The 26811-nt window shown below is 35.5% G+C and overlaps 1 protein-coding gene across 1 annotated transcript; it reads left to right on the top strand.

The window, feature by feature from the left end:
- Nucleotides 1-3132: 3132 nt before the first annotated feature.
- Nucleotides 3133-26103, top strand: LOC149069316 (signal peptide peptidase). The gene is made up of 11 exons (XM_089250106.1): nt 3133-3586; nt 7789-7887; nt 8771-8853; nt 9780-9865; nt 10663-10748; nt 11865-11990; nt 13323-13380; nt 17541-17661; nt 18965-19067; nt 19198-19283; nt 23623-26103. Exons 1-11 carry the CDS (start codon nt 3407-3409, stop codon nt 23717-23719), a joined length of 1125 nt encoding a protein of 374 aa, XP_089106232.1. The 5' UTR covers nt 3133-3406; the 3' UTR covers nt 23720-26103.
- The last annotated feature ends 708 nt before the right edge of the window (nt 26104-26811 follow it).

The raw sequence follows: 26811 nt of genomic DNA, 5'->3' as shown, positions 1-26811 counted from the left end.
CTTCTGGAAAAAATCACTTGGCCCAGAGGCCCATGATACTCATAAGATGGCCCTGAATATAGGGACCCGTGAAGAGTCTGACCTGGGGGTGCACCAAAGATCCCAGCCTGGGGCCTAATTGCGGGGCCATGGGTCTCTGTGCCGTGCCCGGTTGGACTAATGGTTGGGACTCCCGAGGTTGAAGTCCTGGCAGCCTATTGGAAGGTGTATATATTCACGAATTAAGAGATTTGATTGTAACCATCATCAGAAGAAATGCACCAGTGCAAGAACTCGGACGTGGACGTATAGCTTCAACTGAAATAATCATTATATTACTCATTGAATCATAGAATGTTCAACTTAGTTGTCGGTGATTACCTCCTGAGCACGAAATCAAGCATCTATCCTCAATGGTTTGAGTGAGAACCATGAAAAAAAAACACGTGTTAATTATTTTCTGTGAATTAAAACAGGCAAAAATTCTATTTTTTGGATAACAAAAATATGTTACGGTCCTGGCTGTTGATAACTTGGGATGTCAACGCCCGACCATACGCAGGGTCATAGTATGCTTCCTCGGGGCAGACTTTCCCTTGGCGGGGGGCTTCTCTTGAAAAGGGTTTTTTTTTTTTTTTTTTTCAAACCGAGCACAACTCAGGTCTATCGCCATAGGCAATTTACTACCTAGTGAGTTGTGTCGGAATTGTAAGTGTGTGTACCTAACAGTCTGAGTGCGTATCAAGTGTTGTGTATGATTATTCAGTGCTGCCATCTATATCTCAGAAGTGAAGTGAGTGATGTGTAGTGACTGAATATTTGTACTGTTTGTAGGCCTGTTGCTCTCTGTGGCGAGACTTTTTAATGGGGAGATCGGCTCGCATTTGCGCCTCGAAGTTGGGAACCACAGAAAACCAACTTCAGCCGACCACCACTGTGGGGCTCGAACCCGGGTCCTGATGCTGATGCTCTTGAAAAGGGTTATTATTATGCAAAACAAGTGTAAACTTTTGTGGTGCCCCAATTCACCTCGGTTGCCCCAGCCTGGTTACGGTCTTGGCCATAAAAAGGGACACTATGGCAGCAGTGTCAGTGCTGTACTGGCAGGAAAATCATACTCGGTTTTACATAAAAGGGACACCCGAATATGGTTATAGTAAATTACCTTTTATAGTAAACCGAATATGATGCTGCTAATCTCCTGCCAGTACAGCGCTGACACTGCGGCCACGTTGGAGATATGGGAAAATTTATACTGACGTACGGCAATTTGTTCGACGCTGATTGCTCCTGATATAGAAGCGGCTTGCTACAGTTATGTTGAACATTGTCAGAACACGCATGCGCTTGATTGACGTGCGTTTTTCTGGCGACTATTGGTTGACGCCTACATATTTCCTGCAGGACGTTTAATAATATATATAAGCCTATTTAATTATGTATATAAAACATCGGCATCCACAATTGGTGCAGTGGTTTGAGCATCGGACGCATATAACAAACTTTGATGGTTCGATTCCTTCTCATAACCCAGCCGGAAACCCCCCCCCCCCATCGCCGTTTCTTGATAATTTCAAATTTACATTCAATTTTAATTTTTTATAACTTTAATAAAATTCAATTTTGTTATTATATTTAATTTTTAAACCGTTGCACAGGTTAAATGCAGGGATGTAGTGTGCCTTTTTGGGGCCCCGGGGCGGACTTTTACTTGGGGGCCCTGCTTGAAAGGGTTGTTATTATGCAAAAGTAAGCGTAAATTTTTTGGGGGCTCCCTATTCAGCTCCGGGCAGTGTGGTTGCCTATAGCTTAAAGGCTATATAGTTATGGCACTGGTAAAATGTGATTCATTATATTTCACCCCCAACTGCCAGATGCACGGGCTAGGGGGTTGTTCCCAGCACCTCCTAATAGAGATAGAGGATCTATCTATAGGAGGTGCTGAGTCAACCCAGGGCCGTCATTTCAACTTTTCCAGGAAGGGGGGGGGGCAAAGAACATGTACTTAATGTATGTATGTATATATATATATAAACACACCATTTCTAGTGTATTTTCTAAATCGGGAACAGGCAACGCACCCCCATATCCCCCCCCCCCAAATGACGGGCTTGAACCAACCAGCACCTCCTAAAGATAGAAGACCTCTGCACTGTTTGCCATAAACGTCATTCAGACTACCTACCTAAGTTTGCCACATTTTGAAACACAGCATGCTGTTTAGTTTTTTCTTATTTTGGCGTAGAATCTTCCTGATTGGCTCACAAATGCCGCATAGTGATTGGATGTGGGGCACAGAAATCGCCAATTCTGAGCCCGATCATTTCTTTACCGCACAGCGATGATACTGGCACGAGCAGGAAATTTTTTTCCCCTGAATATTCGGAGGGAAAATGGACTACTTACTGACGTCACAAGCAGACTGCGGAGGCCTTCTACCTCTAGGAGGTGCTGAGCCAACCCATTCCTTTTTGTTATTGGTTCATAATGAAAATGGCCAAATACCAAAAACGATTTTTTTTTTTTTTTGAGAGCGGTCATACAAAAACGTTGTTTATTTGAGCGAAATTGCGAATCAACTCTAACATTTGGCGATAAGCTGCCAGTCAACTTATTTGCGATAAGTTGCCAATCATAGCTGCCAATCAAAACAAATGTTCAACACTGCAGCAAGATTCTCGTCTCCTGATTGGTTGGGTGAGACTTGAAAGTATCTAATTTACATAAGAGATCAACATGTTAGCTAATGCTTCCTGCTTCCACCTAAAGCCAGGTTTTCCTAGAAGCAGGTTTCTGCAGCGCGTGAAGCGTGAAAACTGATTGGTAAAAAAAAAAACCCCTGAATTTCAAGTTTTTAACCAATCAGCGTTTTCACGCTGCACACGGCGCAGAAATTCTACTCCTTGGAGTATCAGCTCTCTGAGAACTTAGGCTTTTGAAATTTAGCAGCTGCACTGCATCGTCGAGAATTTTACAATCTTATCAAAATTAAATTTATGACTTTTCGTCGATACAACGTCATATTACTAAATTTATAATCAAAACCGAAATTAATTTTTGAAAAATTCACGTAATTCGTAAACGTTGGGGTATAAATATTACTTTTTTTTTTTTAAATTTGTTTAAAATTAAATATTCACGTGTCGCAGAAATAATTCACGTGCATATTTTTTGCGCGAGACCCATTGGTCTCATATTCCGTGTGAACACAATATCTTTTAATTTTATTCTCCCGACGTACGCAGTTGAGTTCGGATCGTTGTTTCTCCTCAGCCCGCCTCTGAACCGAATCATTAATACGTTTTCGTATTCTTTCTTTTTCTCTCTCTCTCCGTGATACCGTCATCGTCTGCGATTATCCTCTTCCTTCCCTTTCGCCGTGTTTTTCCGAAAGCAAGCAGCACATTCGCGTCATCATTCATCAACAATGGCAGACAGTGTCGTGAACGAGACGTTGTCCGAAGCAGTGGCCAATGCAACAGAAGCAGCAGCGAAAGTGTCGTCCAGCGAAGGGATGGCCGTCGCTTATTCCAGCCTCGTTATCATGGCCGTGATTCCCATATTTTTCGGATCTTTCCGCTCCGTCAAATACCTCAAGAAGCAAAAGGTATGTGTTATCCATGTGCCGTCCATATGTTCCCGTTTTGTCCAGTGTCTGGAGCGGCGCTGGTTATCATGTGGCACTTAATTCTCGAATAACGAAAACGCGTAAATTCGAGAGAAATAATGTGATTTATATTTTCAACACGTGCGAATTATTTGTAAATATGCTGGAGATCTCTCAACACAAAACCACCAATGAATTTGTGTAAACAAAAAATTAAATCTTTCTATTCGATTTATTTTTTTTAAACACATTTTTCTAAAATATGTTGTATATAGATCTTTTTATTTTATTCCAATTTATGCTGCAAGTTGACCTCAATATTGGCAAAGATAGGTCATTTAATAATTACGTACGGTTTGTGTCGGGATGGGAACTTCAATCAAAATCTGTGATCCAGTCCGTCTTAACCAGTCAAGTGGTTACGACAGCGTTTGCCGTCGCTGCCATACGTAATGTTCGTGCCTACGACGGCATTTGCCGACGGGCAGACTTTTTGTCGGTCTTTTTCAGTCAAGTGGTTAAGACAGCATTTGCCGGCGCTGATATACATAATGGTGTTGCCTACGACAGTATTTACCGACACACAGACTTTTCGGTCTTTTTCACAGATATGACGAAATAATTTCATACATGTGCTGTCATCTCTGTATAGCAATCCTTCTACTTTATCTCATCACTAAATGGAGTTGACAATTATATTTCAAGGTCTGAGATTATTATTACTATTATCTTTGTCATGCTTTAGCTGCATCCCCATCGCTTTTGTTTCAATTTCCTACTCCCTTCCGAAGATGCATCTGTTTTATTACTCGTATATCTTTTAGCAAAGGTTCCACATAAACCCATCAACAGCATTAGTCACAGGACATTATGACCGCCTCTCCCAACTTTTGGGGTGTCATATGTCTCGACACATTCGAGCTATAAAAAAACATGCTATAAAAAATATTTTAATATTTCAAACTTCCAAGAAAAGGGAAAAAGCGTGCGTGTCTTCAAAAAAAAAGTGGGCACTGCGGGTAACGCTTGGAAAAATTAATTGGACAGTTGACTGGTTAAGAGAATCATGGGCCCTCGGGCCAACTGATTTTTCTGAGGCTCTACCAAGAAATTTCTCAAATTTTAACCAGTTATTTTTGTGAGGCCTCTCTTCTCTTGAGGCCGCCATGCCTTAAGATAGCACTGCTTCCAGGGCCACAACCAAGGGAGGGCAGGAGCAGAGGTAACAAGGATTTTTGCTGCCCCATAACTTTAGAATTTGAAAATTTTATAGTGATTGTTCCCACCTGAAATTATCACCCCAGACATTTTGCGGGCAGGGCGTCGATGCACCATACCAGAAAGGGCGCCAAGTTCACTTGGAACAGCTAGAGGTGTAATCCCTTCTGGTGATTTTTTTTCTTTGGCAAGAAAAATGCCCGAAAGCTTGATAATTGGCCAAGAGTGAAACTTAATTATGTTTCCAGACGTCTTGTCAAAGAAAAAAAAATCAAAACATCACCAAAACTATGAAAAAACATTATGGCTGTTAAGACTGAAAAAAATGCTGTTCTAGAGGTCAGATACCAGGTTGAAAATAATAAAAACCAGGACCTTTAAATAACACAATGACCCCTTTTTATAACATGACAGGCAGGTCAAAAACTGTCTCTGGGTTCAATAAAAAACCTGAATGCAGGATTAAAACCATCGTGGCTAGCAGGGCTTGACAAATCGGAAAAATATTTAGGCTCCAGCCCAATTTCTTAGAAGCCAGGCATAATATTTTGCTCAAGAAAAACAGTCCGAAATAATGTTTTCATTTATTTTTTTGATAAAAGGTAGCATAATGAAATTTGGAAATTTTATGTTGCCCTTTAGACCAGGCATCTTCAACTCGTTGCTTGTGAGCACCATGGTGCTCCCAGAAGCAGAGTGCTAGATGCCCATGCCCGATTTTGTGCTCGAGAGCACTACTTGGTCAAAGGTAGATTTAAACACCTTGTACAAATTGCATTCAAGGATTGAAATCGTCCTGATTTCATGTATTTGCATGTCAAACTTGCCATAAGGGTACTACTCTTTTGATGATGGGTACAGGCAGTGCTCGCGACTAGAAAAAGGTTGACCTCTGCCTTAGACCCTAAAGCAAAACGTTTCGCATTGTTCTGTAACAAGCCCTCAGTTAACTGAAAATGTTCGTCAGTAAAAATTCCTTTTAAAGTGTTTTCTATGCAAAAGGTCCATGGCAACAGGAACAACAGGATTTTCGTTTCTAGTTGTAGCCTTGGGAGGAATTTACCAGTTTTTTATGTTATTAATTGAGAGGATAAAAAAAATCCTGGTATAGAGCCTGTAGTAGATATCAGATTGAGGGTCTGACTCTGTGAATTGATCAGGTGTGGATCCAGGGCAATATGTCAGCAGAAATGACTAATTGGGTAAGTTTGCATGATCTTGTTCCATATTCTGCAAGACAAACTAATTTCTTCCACACTATCAATCTCAGAAAAACTATAGTAGTTATGATATAACGACCCCCTTCATCATGACGAAAATGGACATATCAGGGGCGTCGGAAGTGTTTCGAACCTGTGGGTGCCCGTCTTGAGATTCATGTAGGAAATTTCGATTTTTGAATCAATTCTGTGGGTGCTCGGACTCGTTCTACAAACTTCCGTGGGTGCTCGAGCATCCCCTGCTCCGACGCCACTGCATAATATTATATCAAAAGTGATAGTTGTATCAAAAATATGATAGTTCAGTGAAAATATTTGGGACTTATCTCCTACTGGAATGGTTGCTGAACGTGACGTCGTGTGAGTGTAGACTGAATAATTCCTTTTTGATAATGTGGTGGCAATCTTTTTCTTTGGCATTCCAAAAATTGTCCCAAAAGCATGACAAGAAATCGGAGTGAAAATTAGTCGTGCTTTGACAGTTTTCTCAAGAAAAAAAATTCTTAAGTCAATTCTGATGACAAACAATGCTAGCCCTTTGCAGTCCAGAGGTTTTTTTTCAGTACTTCATTAGATCTTAGTGATCAATGATATGATACAATGATCATTGTGATAGTGATGATCATTGATAGTGATCAATGATCTCTGAATGCACTATTGGCTGTACAATGCATTGTATGGGGATATAGAAGACGAAGGTAATTTTTTGAAATCTGTTGCTGTCTTTAGTTAACGAGGAAAAAAACTAAATTCGCTTGGTAGTGCCAGGATCTGATTATGTGGTCAGGTTAATCATGTTTACATATTTATAAAGTATGTGAATGTCTAAAAAATGTCCAAAAGTGTAAAAGAGTGAATGATCAAGAGTGGCCTATAAATCGAGAAACCATGTCGATGAACGACCTAGAATGTATACAAGTATGTGAGTGACCCAAACCGTTTGCAAGTATGTGGGTGACTGAAACATTGTTAAAGTATAGAGAGAGAGTGAGCATGGGTGGTGCCAAACTAGTGAACCCACCTTGCAAGTACACCAGTATACTTGCGGGAGGGTGGTCCCGGAGAGGCCAAGCAGTCATAGTACAGGGTAGTGTATTTGAGGAAAGAGTAGTCAAAGTTATACTAGAATGGGAGACGGGTGGTAAAATTTGTGTAGCCCACAGAGATGTTGTGCAGTCGTGTGGGTATCGCACTGGACTCTTGTCCTGAGGATAGAGGTTTGAACCCCATTGTGACAGCACAGTGGTGGTCGGCTGAATTTTGTTTCTGCAGTTTCCAGCTTCGTGATGCGAATGCGAACCGGTCTCCCATTTAAAAAATCTCTTCGCAGAGAGCATGCAGACCTATAACACGATACTGGCATAACATGAAAATTCAAGCATTTCCATCTTTACTTCAGAAAATGGAAGACGGATGGCAGCATGAACACGAAACAAGCGCAACTCGACAACATAGATACGTTAGGGCCACACATTCACTGCCATGTGCAGATTCATTAGAAATTCCAAAGAGGAAGTGTACGAGGTGCATGTATGGTAGCAGTAGCCTTTTTTTAACTTCTGAGTTTGCAAATATTTTTTTTTTTGGTTTTAAGATCCATGCAAATTTGTTAACTTTGTGAAGTCAATCTGATTTACTTTTTGATGGTTTTCAACCAATACTTTGGGTTAGTCAATTCTCTAATGTAAAACCCTTTTGAGAATGTTTAATTTTGCAAGTTTTTATTTTTTAAACAGGTATAACTTTTCTTTCTTGTTTTTTCAGGAGTCAGGAGAAAAACCAGAGGTTGTATCTCAACGGTATGCAGCGATGTTCCCACTTATAGCTAGTGGTGCTCTCTTGGGACTGTACATATTTTTCAAAGTAAGAGTTACTTTAATTAGAGTTACATATGCAATACGTAAGACATAGCGGCAGCATTTCTTGAACACAAAAACACGTATAATTTGGACATTATAGACACAATAGGGATCATGCATGTACACCCACAACACATTCAAGAATGCACAGATTCGTTATGCATTCCTTAGAGGAATGTTTACAAGTTGCATGAATATATATGTAGTGTATTTTATATATAGATCTCTCTCTCAAAATGTTAAGCACATCTTATATTCACAAAAAACTACTGATGATTCTATTTTTTTCCCCTCAATACATGTATTGCAATTTGTAATTATAAATTTAATGTAAATGCTCTATTTTTTTTTTGCTTATTTTTTTCCTTTTCTATTTCAGTCAAAATAAATTTAGCAATGTGTATCATTAAAATTACCATTTTTTTTACATAAACTGAAATATTGTGACAACAGTTTCCTAGTGTTAGGAAAAAAAAATTATTTTCATGCTAGTCTTCCTCAATGTTTCCTGACGTCTAGGTGATGCAGGGAGAATACAGTATATAATAGACGCTCGTTTTGAGGACCCTCATCGTTCCATTTAAAACTGATAATGTTATATCGGGTAGTCGTTATCTCAAAAGGAACACGTACAGGATATTTTCATTATATGAAAACATTTGGGACTTATCCCATTAGTCATTGTAATGGAATAGTTGCTATAACAGGGGATCATGAAATAAATGTTGACTGCATTTTCATATGCTTGACCAGTGAATCGATTTAAGCTAACAATTGTGTGATTAGGAGTTTAGGACACTTTTTAGTTTTTACATGTTTGTGTTAATTTTTTTTTTGCAAGCTGATCATATTTGAAATAAAGAATTAAGAATATTTAATTTTTCTAGATTTTCACGAAAGAATATATAAATCTACTTCTCACTTTGTATTTCTTTGGTCTTGGTGTGTTATCTCTGACGCATATTGTCAGGTGAGTCTGTGCCATTTTCTTATTTTGCTTTGAAATTATCACCAAATATTGTTTTTACATTCTAACTAAAAAAAAGTTCATGAAAACAAGCTAAGTAGTGTATACAAAATTTATTGAATATTTACGAATTGTGCACATTAATCCTTTCACTCCCACTGGCATATATATCCCATACATGTTTTTATATAAAATTTTTAGCGCAAAAGGGTTATGAAACTTTCAGAATTTTTGGAGTATTGTTTTTATTTACAAAATGCATATTTTTGTTACAAAAATGAAGTCAAATTATGAGCAGTTTTTCAATTCATATTGATTCAGATCAGTGACCAGATTATGGGAAAAAAAAGGAAGTGTCTAAGTATAAAACTTATTACTGCAACCAGAGACAGGTCCAAAGCTAAACCTTGTGTACAAATGAAATTATGATGATTGAATTATGGCGTGGCATAAAAATATTTCTCTATTTGTAGTCCTTGCTGCTTTAAGTGATTTTTAATGCTGATCCTGTGATTAAATTTGACCCACTCAATATTTAATTAGGCTGAATTTGTTGTTTTATTCTCAAACATATGCTATCATACTGTTATGTACATTTCATAGTAAAACTTTAAACCTTGTTTTACATCAGAATCAAACATCAATTGTTTTAGAAGCTAATGATAAGAGCACCAAGCAGGCAAGATTAAGCTCTGTCCCTGTCATACTGCATTTGTTCCTAAAGTCATTTTATGGAGAATAGTAATGGAATTTAAATATCTATTGATAAGGGCAGAGTTGAGTGACTTCCTTTGGGGACTGTGTACAATTTACAAAATAAGTTTAAATTCAAATATGGATTTATTTGCAGTCAGTTTCTTTAATAAGAACCGTGAACACATTTTAATTATCATATCGGAGATTTTAAGAGAAAAGGTTTCATTTTTCAGCCCTCTGATCAAGAAAATGTTGCCAGATGACATGGAAGCCGAGCATGTTTTTATCCACACAATGCGTAACAGATGGAAAGCAGATGGTAAGATTTATTTTATTCTTCCATCACCATTATTATTGAAGTTTGAATCAGAGTTTGTCATAATTTTGTAATTTAGGCCTGATTTTCTACTTGTAAATAACTCCAATTGCTTACCTTATTTTGTTGAGGCAAAAGTAGTACATCCAGCTAATAATTGGTAGTCTGCACCAGAAAATGGGTGCAATTACACTTCAGTGATCATAAAGTGAAATTGCACCAAGTAAAAGTATTTAAGTCTGGACACACACAAACACAGATGACCAGCTTTAGGGGTATTACCAACATCCTAACCTTTGTTTTACTGGATCATGAAATGTAAAAATTTACATCATAATTAGTCTTTTTCCTCATTTAAAATCCTTCAATATATATGTAATATTTTTAAAGATACGTATAGAAAGTATAGCCTGAGTGGCGTGGTGGTAAAATGCTCATCTACCACTGTGAAGGTGATGTCACGGTCCCAGATTCAAACCCAAGTACTCTGGTGGCTCAGTGGTAGGGTCTGCCTTACTGCAGCATGCATAACTGAAGGTTCAAACCCGAGGGAGGATATAGATAAGATATTTTCCCTAATGAGCTTGAGGTGACTACCGATTGATAGCACTTTCATTTCTAACCTATATCATTAATGGCAGTACATTACAATATAGCGATATGGCCAGAGTTGGTGTTTGGTGAAGTAGTATAGAAAGTATGATACAAATACAGACAAGGACATTCAAATTATAGACATCTGGTAACTTCATTATATTACGATCATCTCGCTTTTCTGATCCCTTTTTCATTCTTTCTAGAACTCATAAATCTGAAGTTCACGAATGCAGATCTTATTGCTCTAATTATAAGCTTAGGGATTGGACTCGTCTATCTGTGGAAAAAGGTAAATTCATACTTCAAGAAAGTTTAGATGATTTTTTTCCTCTCTGTAATTATTTAGGTATAATTTTCTTTAATTTAGTTTTGGCAGTTGAATAGTAGACATAATAAATTTAATGCTTAATGAATTATTTATTCAATGATTTTACATAAGAAGTAGAAAGAAAATTTATATACAGTGTGGAACGGAACCTTGTTTTTAATGACTTTCAAAAAAGCCATGCTAAAACACTTAGGAATGTGGAAATTATAAAACAGACTCCTCTTTGAAAATAGCTTTCCCCAATACATATGAAATACTTCAAAAATTCAACGTTTTCAATTTTGTCACAAAATAATCATTTTTATCATACTTTAAAAAATTGAATTCATGTTGGTTTTTTAAAGTCAGTTTTAATTGCTTAAAAAAGTATAAGTAATATATCATCACCTTTGCTTGAATTTTGAATATTCCCCCCCCCCCCAATAACTTTTTTGAAAAGTCTTTGTTTTACAGATTATACCTATATGCCAAGTGATTTGCTTGAGCCCAGTTGTTTCAAAGTTTTCTAAAAGAAAGAACTGACACTGTCCATGTTTCTTACTTGCAGACCTGTACCCTTTCATATGCTTTTAATGGACTTTATCCCCTACAATGGAAATAAATTAAATATTCTGAAGTATATATAGGAAAGAAATTCTAAAGTACAGGGTGGACAAAAAGTCTGAGTCTGTAAAATATTTGTAGTTGGGTATATTTGTGCAATATCAAAATGTTATAATGAGATTAATGATAATGAATCGGATGAATTGAGATTAATGTTAAATTTTGCATAAATATGTAAGTTATCTTAGGATATTGTCATGTTGAGGGATATATAATCTGGATTCACTCATCTGGGCCAAAAGAATTAATTTGCACTAATGACTTAAAATTTGTTTTTAGAATTCTTCCTTTACCTTTTGAAAAAAATTGTAATTTTGTTGCTTTAATCTGTCACATTATTTTTTATACTCCTTAGTATGTCTTAATCCTGACAATATTGAGTTAATTATATCATTTGTATCGATTATATTTCTTTATATTATATTCAATTATTCGTTGCCCTTTTATGATTTCATGATTTGGTTCATTATATAGCATTGGATAATGAACAATATTTTTGGACTGGCATTTGCTTTGAATGGAGTAGAGCTGCTACATATCAACACCATAACTATTGGATGTACTTTACTTGCTGGACTGTTCGTATACGATGTCTTCTGGGTAAATGATAAATCCTCAAGTTGTTATTCATATTAAATGTACAATGCATATTGCTTTCCATGAAGTTATGTGTCAAGTGTACAAGGGCAAATGTGTATCTTAAATTTTTTACTGTTAAATGTGCATATTTAATTTACTCTATTAATTCGACTTGTCATAGTGTACTTGCCTTCAGTCTATCTGTATCCGGTAAGCTCTCAAAAGTATTAGGAATTTTTCAACTCGATTATATCCTTGTCCTTAAAAAATGTGATACATTATAAGAAACAACTTTCTCATAAAAAATGCCATTAAATGTATACATATTATGCAATTCACACACAATTTTTTTGGAAATTGCTAAACTATTTCTTACAAAATTTCACCAAAGAGGCATACATGTATTGGAATGCTACACATTAGGATGTTTAAATTTAATGTTTCATAACATTGGAAATCACATTGATATTGACCAATGATGGAATGTTGGAAATTTAAATTTGGTTAGAATGTGTGTGGGTAAATTTTTTGTATATGCTGTATTATTTACAATTCCAAAAGTTAGAAAAGTTCTTAAATCACTGGAATTGATTATGCACTGTTTCATCATCAATCAGTTATGAGTATTATATGCACATAAAAAAACTTTCAACTAGGTATTGTAGAGTGGTATCTCAACTTACAAGTGCAAAATATTTACAAAAAATATTTCAAACTTTCTAGCAAATATTATTCAACCAACAATCATGAAACACTCAAACAATTTTCATTCCATGAACAAAGGCTCTTCTGCTTTGAACATGTTAACCCTTTAAGTGGCATTGATGAGATATCTCATCTTCATAAAAGCCACTTTATTTTAGCACTGACAAGCCCATATATTTTGTAAAGTTGATTTCTTGATGGAAAACTTTTCCCTATACCCCTTAGTTTGCTCCTGCTGAAAATCGGAAGAAAGCCTACTTCATTAAAACAATGACATTTTTTGAAGGGGAGTTTGGTGATTTTTAATTGCCACTTAAGAGTTACAGTCAACAGTGTTTTCAGACTGTAAACTCATGAGGTATCCACTGTATCTCAATTGTTTCATAGTTGTGTTTATTGAATATTTATTATATTTATCAGTTTTGGAGATGGACTGATTAAGAGTAAATAGTACTTTTTCCTATAATTAAGAGTTGGTTGATTGGGGGAGATTTTAAATATTGTTTCAAAATGGTAGTCATGTTCTAGAGAAACATCACCCCCTAAATCTGTTAGTGAAAATGAGAAAGTTTTTTTTTAATAATTAAAGTATAGAAAAAGGTGTTCTGTCTTCTGGAGTATAACACATTTGAGAATTTGTTGTTTCAGGTGTTTGGAACAGATGTGATGGTGACTGTTGCAAAATCATTTGAGGCACCTATCAAATGTAAGTTGGTGCCTGTTGATTGAATGGATGCGTGTTATTTACGAAAATCCAGAGGAATCTTCTCCTTTTCAATATGACAGTTGACTTAGAAATTATATTAGTTTGTATTGTCTTACAGTAAAATTAAAGTTGTGCAGTCCATCATGATTATTCTGACAACATAAATATGTTTGGGCCATATGTATATAGATACATTAGAAATTCTGCAGAGGAACTTGTATGGTTAAGTAGCAGTAGTCCATCCGTGAAGTGATACAGATGGGGGAGGGGGGGAATTGTTGAATCAAAGAAAAATGCTCAAATCATTTCTTAATATTACTGTTAAGACTACAAATGACGTGCATGAATTTTTATCTGAATTTTATTGGAAAATAAGAAGCCAAATTTTTTTTTAAGGGTAGAAAATATATTAAACCCCCCATATTAGAAAGCTCTCTAAAGTATTTGGGAAAATTTAATAAGGAAATTATAAAAAAAATTTCTATCCATTTATACAATACAGTGTAATGTTACAGAATTGTAATAACAAAAATTTATGTGCTTATATATAATTTTTGAAAGTGTAACTTTTTTTGGCCTCGTTTCTGAAGATGCAAGCAAGATTAACTGTTTTTAAAGGGCATTTGTTAATTTTTAATGAATTTTTTTTATCATTTCTGTATATAGCCAACATTTTCGCTAATTTTATTCAACCCGTTACTGTCCACATTATATGTATATATATATTTTTTTGACCTAATGTGGAAGTACTAATGCTTTGTGATAGAAAAGTGCTATTACAATCGAATCCCATTATAATGAACTCTGAGAGACTGGAGAAATCACTTCATCATAACAAAATTTCGTTATAAAGAAATTCCAGGTTTTTGTATTATTCCCATGTAAACTTATTTGGGAGGTTACAAAAGTATTCGTTAAAATGAGATTTTTGTTATAACAGTATTTATTAAAACAGTATTTGACTGTATATATGTGGAATCCCCTTTGGCTGGTAAAATTTTTTTCATGAAATCATTTTTTGCCTAATTAGCACTCGCCTGCATAATACAAATACAACACCACAACAGGCAAATTGCCCAACGAGGTGGCTGACTTAAGAACATCATGGATCCCCGAGCCATGTTTTGGAGGCCCTACCTACTACTGCTACACCTCACATGTACCCCGCCCACACCCCCTACCCCGCGGAACCCCCAACGAATCGGTACACGCGGGAATGTGCGTGTACGTGTAGTGAAACCTGATGTGAAGTTTTTTGTTTCTCTGTAATGCTTGTTATGTGTAGTGCTGCCATCTGCCACCAGTTTTTCTAACTATGAGTGAAGTGTTATGATTGAATGATTTATCGTTGTAGGACTGTTGCTCTCTGTGGCGAGACTTTTTAATGGGGAGATCGGCTCGCATTTGCGCCTTGAAGTTGGGAACCACAGAAAACCAACTTCAGCCGACCACCACTGTGGGGTTCGAACCCGGATCCTCGCATCGCGAGTCCGTCACTATAACCACTCGACCACCACAAAATGCTTTAGTGCGATAGAAAATGGTCAAGTTTATCAAACTAAAGTTCTTTTCATCAAAATTTGCATCAACATAACACACCATAATTTTCTGCTTAATAAGAATCTACAGATTATACACTGAAGAGGCAAAAACACTGGTACGCCTGCCTAATATAGTGTAGGACCCCCCGCGAGCACGCAGAAGTGCCGCAACACGACGTGACATGGACTCGACTAATGTCTGAAGTAGCGCTGGAGGTAATTGACACCATGGATCCTGCAGGGCTGTCCATAAATCCGTAGGAGTAAGAGGGGGTGGAGATCTCTTTTGAACAGCACGTTGCAAGGCATCCCAGATTTGTTCAATAATGTTTGTCTAGGGATTTTGGTGGCCAGCAAAAGCGTCTAAAGTCAGAAGAGTGTTCCTGGAGCCCCTTTGTAGCAATTCTGGATGTGTGGGGTGTCGCATTGTCCTGCTGAAATTGTCCAAGTCCGTCGGAATGCACAATGGACATGAATGGGTGCAGGTGATCAGACAGGATGCTTACGTACCTGTCACCTGTCAGAGTCGTATCTAGACGTATCAGGGGTCTCATATCACGGCAACTGCACACGCCCCATACCATCACAGAGCCTCCACCAGCTTGAACAGTCCCCTGTTGACATGTAGGGTCCATGAGGTTGTCTCCATACCCGTACACGTCCATCAGCTCGAAGCAATTGGAACCGAGACTCGTCAGACCAGGCAACGTGTTTCCAGTCCTCAACTATCCAATGTTGGTGTTGTCTGGCCCAGGCGAGGCGTAAAGCTTTGTGTCGTGCAGTCATCAAGGGTACACAAGTGGGCCTTCGGCTCCGAAAGCCCATATCGATGATGTTTCGTTAAATGGTTCGCACGCTGACACTTGTTGGTGGCCCAGCATTGAAATCTGCAGCAATTTGCGGAAGGGTTGCACGTCTGTCACGTTTTCACGTGTAATGATTCTCGTCAGTCCCGTTCTTGCGTGATCTTTTTCTGGCCGCAGCGATGTCGTAGATTTAATTTTTGACCGGATTCCCGATATTCACTGTACACTCGGGAAATGGTCATACGTGAAAATCCAAATTTCATCGCTACCTCTGAGATGCTATCGGAGTCCCATCACTCGTGCGCCGACTATAACACCACGCTCAAACTCACTTAAATCTCGATAACCTGCCATTGTAGCAGCAGTAACCGATCTAACAACTATGCCAGACACTTGTTGTGTTATATAGGCGTTGCCGACTGCAGCGCCGTACTCTTGATTGGTTCCATATCTCTCTATTTGCATATGCATGCCTGTACCAGTTTTTTTGGCTCTTCAGTTTATATTAAAAAACACCTGAATTTGGTACGGATTATATGCCACTACATATTACCTGTTTTTTTTTTCTAAGAGTGAAATCAAAATAAGTTTTTCAAAAAATAATCTACAAAAAATAATTTTTAATTTTATAAGAATTCTAGATGGCAAGTAGAAGGATTAACATCTTTAAACACTTGATCAACAAAACTTTCATTCCTTAAAATTTTGTTAGATATTATGTTGTCACCTTTATAATGAGTTTAAAGATTTATATTGAAAACATTGTACATAAATTTTTTTCGAAAAATGGCTTTTTGAGACTGTTTTAGATTGGGAACATATCTCACCTGTTACAGCTTTTGAAGAAAAACAATCGGCAATGATTTGCTCTATATAAGGGGGGAGGGATAACCCTTTTTGTGTGTTTATTTAATGGGATGTCCCATCTTTTTTTTTTTTTTTGCTCTGCCTGTGAAGTTTTTAATTTTTTATATAGAAGGTTTTCATTATAAGGTGGTATATATTACAGCAAAAGCCTAATATAGGCCAATTTGCGTATTGCCCAATTTTGCTGTAAATGGACCAGCCAATGTCCAATCATTTCTTGATTTCTGACTTTGGCCAGCCAGTTCACAAATGGTATGGAATGATCGACCAAAGTTGTAAGAAACAAGAAATGATATTAAATTTCTTTATTTTCACTTGCTGCAGCAAGATAAACTTCTATGATATTTCGAATTGCACAACAAACCAGAAGTGATAGATGTGCTGCCTGCCGGGATCTCCAGCGACTTTGTGATGTGGATAGCCAGCATGGGAAAACACTAGTCATTTCCAATAATCAGACTTTGGCTGCACCTTTAGGCAAGTACGCAAAATGGGTGGCCAATTCACAAAAGTGTCAGATTTCAGGATTTGGCTGTAACGTATATTGCCACCGAAATGCTAACCCCAACATCTGAGAAAGATCTTGCTTTGTTTTTTGTACTATCAAATTAAAAAGTTAGTAATGGTTTTTGTATCACATGTTACGAAAATTAACAGGAGCATTAGGTTGTTATATTTTGTTTGTAGATTTAAATGTTTCTTTTGATTATTAGAGGGATTTTGTCCCATATGTATTAGTGAAATTCACATATGCTGATTATACGCCCCACAGATTAGGTATATTCAGGAAATTATGGTGATTGATATTGTTGATATTGTTGGCATGTCTTTTTTTCTTACATATGCATTTTATTTTAAGTTTTTGAGAAAATCCTTTATGTGCCACTTAACTTAAAGGTTTCCACCTAAAAAAATTTAACAAATTTTTCCCTCTTTTTCATTTCAGTGGTTTTTCCCCAAGACATATTTGAGAACTCACTCGATGGAAAGAATTTTGCAATGCTTGGGCTTGGTGACATTGTCATTCCAGGAATTTTCATTGCACTTTTGCTGCGTTTTGACAGGAGGTAAGGCTTGGCGTGTAATTTTGTTTTCATTGCTGAAGAAACAATTGAACAGTTTGTTCAAAGAAAAAAGGCTCACTTTTACCAATTTCAGATAAACCAAAAAAAAAAAAGTTTTGAAATTGGAATTTTCAAGTTGCCTGAAAATTTTTTTTCTAATTATTTTTTAAATTTGGTTATGCTAGCATGAAAATGTATCTTCTATGTATGTCAAGAAGTCATGAAATAAGAGAAATCTTCACAAATTTGTAGGCCTATAATTTGCTAGATTAACATCATATTCCTGGAAATTGAGCAAAGATTTGTGACATATCTCACAGAACTCAGTTAATGTGCATTCAAACCATAAAATGTTGTTTCAAGTATCTCATGATATCCTAATGCAGAACATGCTAAAAACTGCCATATGTCCCTGAACAATTTTCGCAAAAAATTTTCTTGAGAAAATAACTTTTCTGTGTAGAAAATACTACAGGAGTTTTTACCACAGGAAATTTTCTGTCAACTGAGATCTCGTAAAACGACATTCTTCTTTGGACTCATGGTGACACAGAAGAGCATCTAACACCTGAAGCTCCTCCCCATGTTGACTTATGTATAAAATCACAATTGAGTTGAATCATTGTAAACTTCTAGACTTTGTAAGTAATCAAAACTTTCTGTTTGCGGCACCCTTGTTGGGAGTAGGAAGCATTAGTTCACCTTCACTCTTCCACCATCAATACACTTTTTAGTGAAGACTGGAAGATCACTCTTTTACTCCCTCTTTATCTTATGCATCTTTCAAAACTGGGTTTTCAAATCCGTGGAAGAAAATTTTCTTAAAATTAGAACTATAAACTTTAGGTCCCTTTTTTCAGTGTTGGCGACATCAGAGTTTAAGCCCTAAAATGGTTGTGAAATGAATAAGAAATTGCAGGCAAATTAATAGTTATTCATTTTCAAAAACTTATTCATAAAGAAATTAAAATAATGTTGGGGTGGAAGAATCATATATATAGAAGCCAGTTATAAAATGTTCTTGCAGTTTTTGGCTAACCTATATATTACGGCTAATTATAAATAAAACATTGTTACAGGTTGTGATTTTAGAATAAAAGTTTTTAATCCTTTTGATAACTTTGCATTTTTATGCTTTAATAATGCTCTCTTAAATGTAATTATACACACTTGCATGTTTTCTCATATTAAATTGGATTTTGTCCAAGAGATTTTATACTTAATAGAAACTCATTGTTTGAGAATAACAATTTTGTCAATTTACCATATGCAGTGTATAAATTTTATTTTATCACAATTTTTTTAGCCTAAAGAGGAAGTATGACCTTTATTTCATCTCAAGCTTCGTTGCTTACATTTGTGCTCTGATCATCACAATTGCTGTTATGACTTACTTCAAACACGCACAGGTGAGTTGTAGACTATGTAATGAAGCAAAAATTTCATGCTTGTTTTTTTAAAATCTTTTTGGGGTAATATTGAGCCAATTAAATATAAAGTATGATTATGACCATATAGTTTTTGTGTTTCATTTTTCAGCCAGCATTGTTGTACCTCGTTCCCGCATGTATTGGAACACCACTCGTTGTTGCTAGCATCAAGGGAGACATGAATGCCTTATTCACGTAAGTGCATTACAGTTCTGTCCTTTTTAAAATTTGTTGAAATTAATGTGTTTTCCCTCTCATGTATATAAATTAACTTTAGCTAATACAAAATTGAAGTGCAACTAATTAATTGTCCTTAATCGGATCTAAATTGATTTTATTTTCATAAACATATCATTAGATTGGCCATTGAACTAATGATTTATGGGAAAAACTTCTAAAGTCAGTTGCTTTAAAAATGTTTTTAAATTTCTAAATTTAAACTTTAAATGTTAATTAAACCAACTGGCTGATTTAAAATCAGATTAGCTGAATGTGATTTGTAATCTGTAACCTCTTTTTTTTTTTTTTTCTGAAACAGAAAGAGTTGAATTTGCACCTTAGATATTTAAATTTTGTTTATGATAAGTCTGAAGTGCCTTTCAGAATTCAGTTTTTGAACGTGCACACGCACGAATGATGCATTAGTGATAGGCATAAAAATGAATAGCATTATAAAGTTATATCTATGACGGAGTGCAGAAAATTGTCTTATAAATGAAAGAAACATAAGTTAGGGATCACTGTGTATATTAATTCAATGTATAATCTGATTGACATAAATATATTAACTGTCAGTTGCCTGTTGCCATCTTGATGTGATGTACTGTTATCTTTGCTTCATTAAAAAAGAATAGTTAAAAACTACCTTTATCGCGGAGGAGCTAGGAAGGAAACGAGCTTCTCCTGTGTCTAGGAAGTTTGTGTTAAGATATCCATCCAGTAAATAAAGAAGTCTGTTGATTTTTCTTCTGTGGATCTGGTGAATTAGACTGAATTTATGTTTCTACCACTGAATGATAAGGGATTGTACACACTTTTAATTTTAGTAAACATTATCCAAAGTAAAACTAATTTATACAGTCGTATCATGTTATATAATGAACTCCAGGAAACCGGAGAAATCGGTTCATAATAATGAAATTTTGTTATAAAGGAATTCCAGATTTTTACATTGTTCTGATGCAAACTTATCTGGTGGATTAGGAAAGTTTTCGTTAAATGAGATTTTCGCTATAATGATATTCGTTGAAACGGAAATGGACTGTAATACAAGTTGATGCAAGACTGGCTAACACAAACATTTCTGAAACCTTACCTCATCAGTTTGTTATTTAATTGCATTACAAATTTTGTTTTTGTTACAAATTATCAAACGGTATGCACAATCAATCAATATGAGTCAAATATCGGCAAATGTTATACAGCTTCACCACTTTCACATTACCTTCGTTCAAAGTTAATGGTAGATAAAGCATATTTAACTTTTTTTGTGTTCCACTCTCAAAATGATAATTTTTAATGTTACTCACTTATGGAAATACATGCATTCCTCGCTTTATGTGATCGATTGGTTCTGCAAAATAGTCACGTATGACAAAATCGTGCAAAGTGACTTTTATTATGAAGTTATTTAGATTAAATTTCTATTTTCCAATTAATTAAGAAGTTAAGGGGTAGGCCGTGATGAGAGGAGAGGGGTTATATCAAAATTGCCTAGATTTACTAAAAACAAAACAATATCTAGGAAAAGTTTAGAACCGATGATGACACAGTGAAAATACAAAGAAACATTGTTTTCCCTGAAATCATAATAATTGAATTTTAATCACTTCTTTTGACATACTTAAGAGAGGCCCCCTTTTCCTGAATTCACAGCAGACATATTCACAGCATATCTCTTTTTAATGAAATACTTAGACATTCAGTTAATTGAACTATCGAAATAAAAATAATAAACCATAAAAATTAATTCAATTGGGTGAAACTATAATTTTTCGTGATATCTTAAAATTTGGGTAGAAATAGACAGTTAAATAAAAAAATCATTTACCGACAGTCTCAAAGGTGGTCTTGAGTCCGGAACGGTGATGGGATCATGAGGGGGGGGGGGGAGATCATCAAGGAACCTGACGATGGCTTCAGGAGAATGTGATGTTTCCCCGGACATCTCAGATGCAGGCTTTTGGGGCATCCTTCGGGCTCTCAGATGCTACTGCTCACTAGACCTAGCACCCTGGTAGCGGGCCCTCAGCATATCTTCAGATTCTTGAATCTCACTGCCCTGCATAGGCCATCTAAAATCCTGGTTGCGGGCTCTTTGGATATCTTCACCATTGAGGTCAGATTGATAATTAGGGCTCCAGCTGTTTTCACTAATTGTTAATGATATCGGTTGAATACCCTAATAGTCCTTGCACACAGTTACTTTTGTCCACAGGTGTAGAGGGGCAACTCTTAGCATGACAGTCTTTCCACAAACCATGATTTGAATCGTCTTTCTGCTGTTCCGCTGTAGAAATTTATCATGAGCAATCATTTGACTTACAATTTTGAGACTAATTAAAAAGACATTTACAAGAGTACACTAATGAATATTTAGGGTTCAGCTGCAAGCTGGCTCCCCAAAAAGAGCTCACTTATCAAAGCACTACATTTTTTCAAAGCGTATACGAACTACAAGATAAAACCAACTGCCTCCCACAAGCGAAAAAGTCAAAGAAGGATGCTCAGAAAGTTGGAGAATTTAAGGGGAAAAAAAGGAAAAAGGACATGATTGGCTAAAAAGAACCTATGTACAGCAAACTATTAAGCAAAGCAAGAGGTGAAGGTTCACGTTACAAAGGTCAAAGGCATGTCATGTTGCCCCTCAGAAAACAAGGGAAAGAATCTTCAGGTGTGTGTATAGAAAAAGGGGAATTGAACAAAACGATAGAGAATATCAGTGGATATTTGATATTATCCAGAAGAAAAGAGGGAGAAAGGAAGGAGAGGGTCAATTTTTGTCTGCTTGAATGGGGGTTTGTCAGCTTGCCGCTGTGGTGGTCGAGTGGTTATAGTGTCGGACTCGCGATGCGAGGATCCGGGTTCGAACCCCACAGTGGTGGTTGGCTGAAGTTGGTTTTCTGTGGTTCCCAACTTCAAGGCGCAAATGCGAGCCGATCTCCCCGTTAGAAAGTCTCGCCACAGAGAGCAACAGTCCTACAACGATAAATCATTCAATCATAACACTTCACTCATAGTTTGAAAAACTGGTGGCAGATGGCAGCACTACACATAACAATCATTACAGAGAAACACAAAAACTTCATGTCAGGTTTCACTACACATACACGCACATTCCTGCATGTACCGGTTCGTTGGGGGTTCCACGGGGGGGGGGGGGGCATTGGTGGTGTAGGAGTAGTAGGTAGGGCCTCCAAAAAATGGTCCATGATGTTCTTAAGTCAGCCACCTCGTTGGGCAATTTGCCTGTTGTGGCGTTGCATTTGTATTTATTTGTATTTGAAAGAATACCCCAGAACGAAAAGGTGTGCAAGAAATGGCGGAAATGCATATAATATAAATACATGTAAATTCAAAATATATTTAAAGACAACACTTTAACATGGGTAAGATAAAAATTGTTGTGGGTGTGTTTATTTAGTAAAATAAAATTAAAAAATAAATTTTATGAATCCTTCTAGCTTATTAATAAATCTGGCAAAAAATAAAATCAGTAAATCTTTGTTGGATGAATGAATTTAATATTTTATAAAAACGCTATAAATTTCTGACTGTCTTCAATTGGATGAGAAATGGACTAGTGCCGGTTAGTGTGGGTCTACTCAATTAAAATTTGTGGGATAATAGTTTCATATATTTTTTTAATGAACCAGTCAAGATTCATCTCAGTGGCAACATTCTTCATGTTATTAATGATTTTTAAGTATCTCTTGCAAATGGGAAAATTCTATTCCCATAGGAACAATTTTCTTTGATTTCTATTCTGATGGCATAGTCTAGTCAATGTGTTAAAAAAAAGCAGCCATTTATTTTCTCAAACTTGGTAGACTCTTGGTAATAGGTTATTAAACAAAGTTAACAACATAATTGTTAAACAAAGGGCTTCTGACTTTGATCATTCATGTTTATTAGTGAGCTATAAACAATATTGATAAGTGAGTCATGTTATTAGCTCACTTGGATGAGTGGGATTTGAGCACTTTATTACACTAACCTCATCTAAATCCACGAATCCAACAGATTTTATCTCTTTAATTTCCAAGCTCATTTTCAGATTTTACATCATTAGAATCAAACTTAAGATCAAATTTCACAGATTTGTGAAAGTGAGGGATATTTGTACTTATTGTAGTATGGGGGGGGGGGAATATATATTTTAAAATCTTTCAAGATAAAGATATTTATTTCTATATATGAAATATATGATATTTCTAGAATTATTAATGCCATGATCATATATGCAACTCTTAAAGATTTGTAGAAATGCCTGAGCTGCAGGTTTATACTATTTTGTCCTTTCTCTTCCTCCCAGGTATGAAGATCATCCTGAAGATCAGATACAACCACCAAAAACTGATGGTGCAGCTCCCGCGCAAGCGAACCAAGTTGAAGAAAAGAAAGAAAACTAAAATGAACTCGCTCCACTGTTGCCCATCCCTTCACCCCGCCCTTTCCTAAGCTATTCTATATTCTCGACCTGGATTGTGTGTGTAAAATATTTTTCTGAGGAACTTGAGCGAAAAGTACTGATCCACATACTCTTACTGATGATCAATGAGTATTATTTTTCAATCCTGGATGAAACATTTGTTTTACACATATGTACATAAATATTCAGCTTTTGAAAATTTTAATATAGCTCTATTTATTGGGGGAAAAACAAAAAATGTAGCCGCTATACTTTTCTAATATTGGTGTATTCTATACTCTGAATTCAGTTTATTGTTGGTGTTTTTTTTTTTTTGCAATATAAATGCAATCATAGTGTTATATACAATTGCGCTGTGAATAAATCTTTTATTTCGTACATTTTCTTACTGGAAGAGAGTCATTAATTTTGACCAAGAAAATTGTGAAAGGTATGAGACGTATGATTGTATACTGATTCAAGATGTGAGCATACATTTTTTGGACAACATACATCTTGTTATGTTGTTAATTCTATGAACATCCTATATATTTATTTAATATGTACTTATGAAATGATTCTATGTTAGTTTTAAAAAAAATTTCTGATTGAGTTTAAATATTTTTTTTTCGTAGGAAAAATTTTCCATGCAAAACATTGTTTTGTAACATACTGAAATTTCATAAGCAGTTTAATTTATGCAAGTTTATTTTCAACACATCGATGCATCAATCATGGCAATTAAACTTTTCATTCCAGCAATGTCTGTCATTTGTGCTTAATATGTCAAACTACTGTCATAATTATCAATATTACAATAAATTAACATGTATTTGTGGCCAAATGGATAAGTTGCTATTGAAATTATGGTTTTGTTTATGGTAGAGTTATGTTTCCTCACATATCTAGACATGTTCAACTAGTTTGTGAACTTAAAAGACAGAATTTCTAGTAGGTGAGGAGAGCCCATATTTGGCATGGACCACCCTAACTTAACATTAAACCTGGTTATAGGGCTATTCCATTTAAGATTTGTTTTATTACCCAAATAGTTGGTCAAAAGTGAAATTTTTGCTCTAGACGTTTTATTCAGAACTGTTGCTATTTCTGTTAATCTATATAAGTTGGAGACAACTATGAAGGTGAGGATGTATTTCCAACTGTTTTTTCAAACAGTTGGAAAACAGTATTCCAAATTTTTTTTCTCTCATATTAATTGTTGAAGAGAACACTTTGAATAACCATGCTCACAGTAGACTGCTCAGATGGAACCTATTTTGATTTCCTGCATAATGCAAGTTGTGATTACAGTTGAACTTTGATAACTTGAAGCGCTTTTGTTTACATTGATGTTACTGTGAGTTATAGAGCTTAGATTTATAGAAAATTTGTTACTCAGGAAATTAAAATTACTTTGAGTAATAGTTTGACTGCCGTTATGTTTCAATTGTGTTATCCTAGTTTTATACGATTTGTGTTCACTTTTCTTTGTATCACAAGTTTAAGCTTTTGCTCAGTTTTTTTATGCGTTCAAACATGATAGGGATGAAAATGCATGATAGTGGAAGTCCTATTTAAACTGTCAAACCTCCAAGTCAAACTTTTTTCCTTTTTTTTTTAGAATTGAGAAAATTTTTTGTAGAATCAAAATCAATAGAATTCTAGATACCACTGTTTAAACTTTTATGGTGGTTTCAATCGTCTGCTGTGAAGAGTTTTGAAAAATTGCTCTTAAAGATGTAATTTTTTTTGCATAATTTTGCGACTATTTCCAGTTAATTTTTTTATGCTCCATAATCTGTTGGAGATTCAAATAAGAAGCACAAATGTTAGTTCCATTATGACATCACAGCATTTACTATATTTTTTGTATTCTCGAGAAGAGCAAATCATTTTCATATATTGTTTTAAATTTTTTGTGGAAATTACGCATGTTTTACAATGCGATGGTGCTGTACATACAGTGATTGTTTTTTTTAAGTGTATTGAGAAAGTTTTCAGTACCTATTATATGAAATTACTTTTTATTTATGTTCTCATACAAAGTTTAAAAACATGAATGGATGTGTCACACATGTGTTAAGATTTAAATGATTCACAGAAAAAACAAAACAAAAAAAATGAAACACCTTATTTACATTGATTTTAGATGTATGATTGTCCTTCAGGTAGCAGTAACATAATTTGTAATTCCAAAATATCTTCCAAATTATGTCCATAAATTGTCTCATAATAATTGTTTATGCTCCTGTATCAGTATATTTTTTCATTAAAATAATTGTGATGTTTGCGCCTTTCATATACTTCTATTTATATTTTACCTGATCATGTGAAGATAGTGTCCATCTTATCAAAAGTGATTGAGATAAAATATTTTCAAGTCCATGAGTATTTCCGTTGATTTATATAGATTTAAACTTGTTAATTTTATTTAAATTTGTTTAGTTGACACACATATTGTAACATCAATGAGCGCACTGTAATAATGCAAATATTCAATACTCTAAAACTGTGTTTCCTTAAGTCGGTAATATTGCCTCCTGGTAAGCGATGGAAAGGTCCAGGGGGTTCTATAGAAGCAACGGGTATAACATTGGATCCTATGGGTTTGCTTGAATTGGGGGATAAGAGAAAATTCCTGAAGAAGGGGGTGATGGGGAACAAAAAGTTTGGGAAACTGCTCTAAAATGTGTGCTCAATCCATGGCTCGCAACTTCAAACCTAAATTTGTAAAAAATAAACTAAATGGTATAATTCCACATTTTTCTTAAGTGATCTGTAAATGTGCTCGAGATCTCTTAGTGATGTGACCAGCAGTGCAGTGTCACATCATCTAACCTCTTTACAATCACAAGAGTAATATTACATCCAAACTTCAGTGGAATAATTTCCAACAAAAATTGTTTGCGCAACACTTGGTTTGAAATTTTTTTCAATTTTCATACAAAATGTTGAATGAAATTGACATTTTTGGAAATTTAAAAGTCTAATGAAAGGGAGTGAGTGTCACACTGAGTTTTTAAAACTTTGTTTGCAAAGAAATTTAATGTTTTATGACTTTTAAAAAATAAAATTTTTGGAAATTTTGATTTT

The sequence above is a fragment of the Pholcus phalangioides genome, unplaced genomic scaffold, assembly GCF_987345545.1.
Source record: "Pholcus phalangioides strain wild (caught in Gottingen) unplaced genomic scaffold, Ppha-v1.0 ptg000022l_1, whole genome shotgun sequence".
In the NCBI taxonomy this organism is placed as follows: Eukaryota; Metazoa; Arthropoda; class Arachnida; order Araneae; family Pholcidae; genus Pholcus; species Pholcus phalangioides.
This window is presented reverse-complemented; position numbering and strand designations above follow the sequence as displayed.

Coding starts and splice junctions, on each gene's coding strand:
- LOC149069316 (XM_089250106.1), top strand. CDS start 3,407: ATGGCAGACAGTGTCGTGAACGAGACGTTGTCCGAAGCAGTGGCCAAT. Junction 7,888..8,770: donor GACTGTACATATTTTTCAAA/GTAAGAGTTACT, acceptor TAATTTTTCTAG/ATTTTCACGAAAGAATATAT. Junction 17,662..18,964: donor TTGCTGCGTTTTGACAGGAG/GTAAGGCTTGGC, acceptor CAATTTTTTTAG/CCTAAAGAGGAAGTATGACC.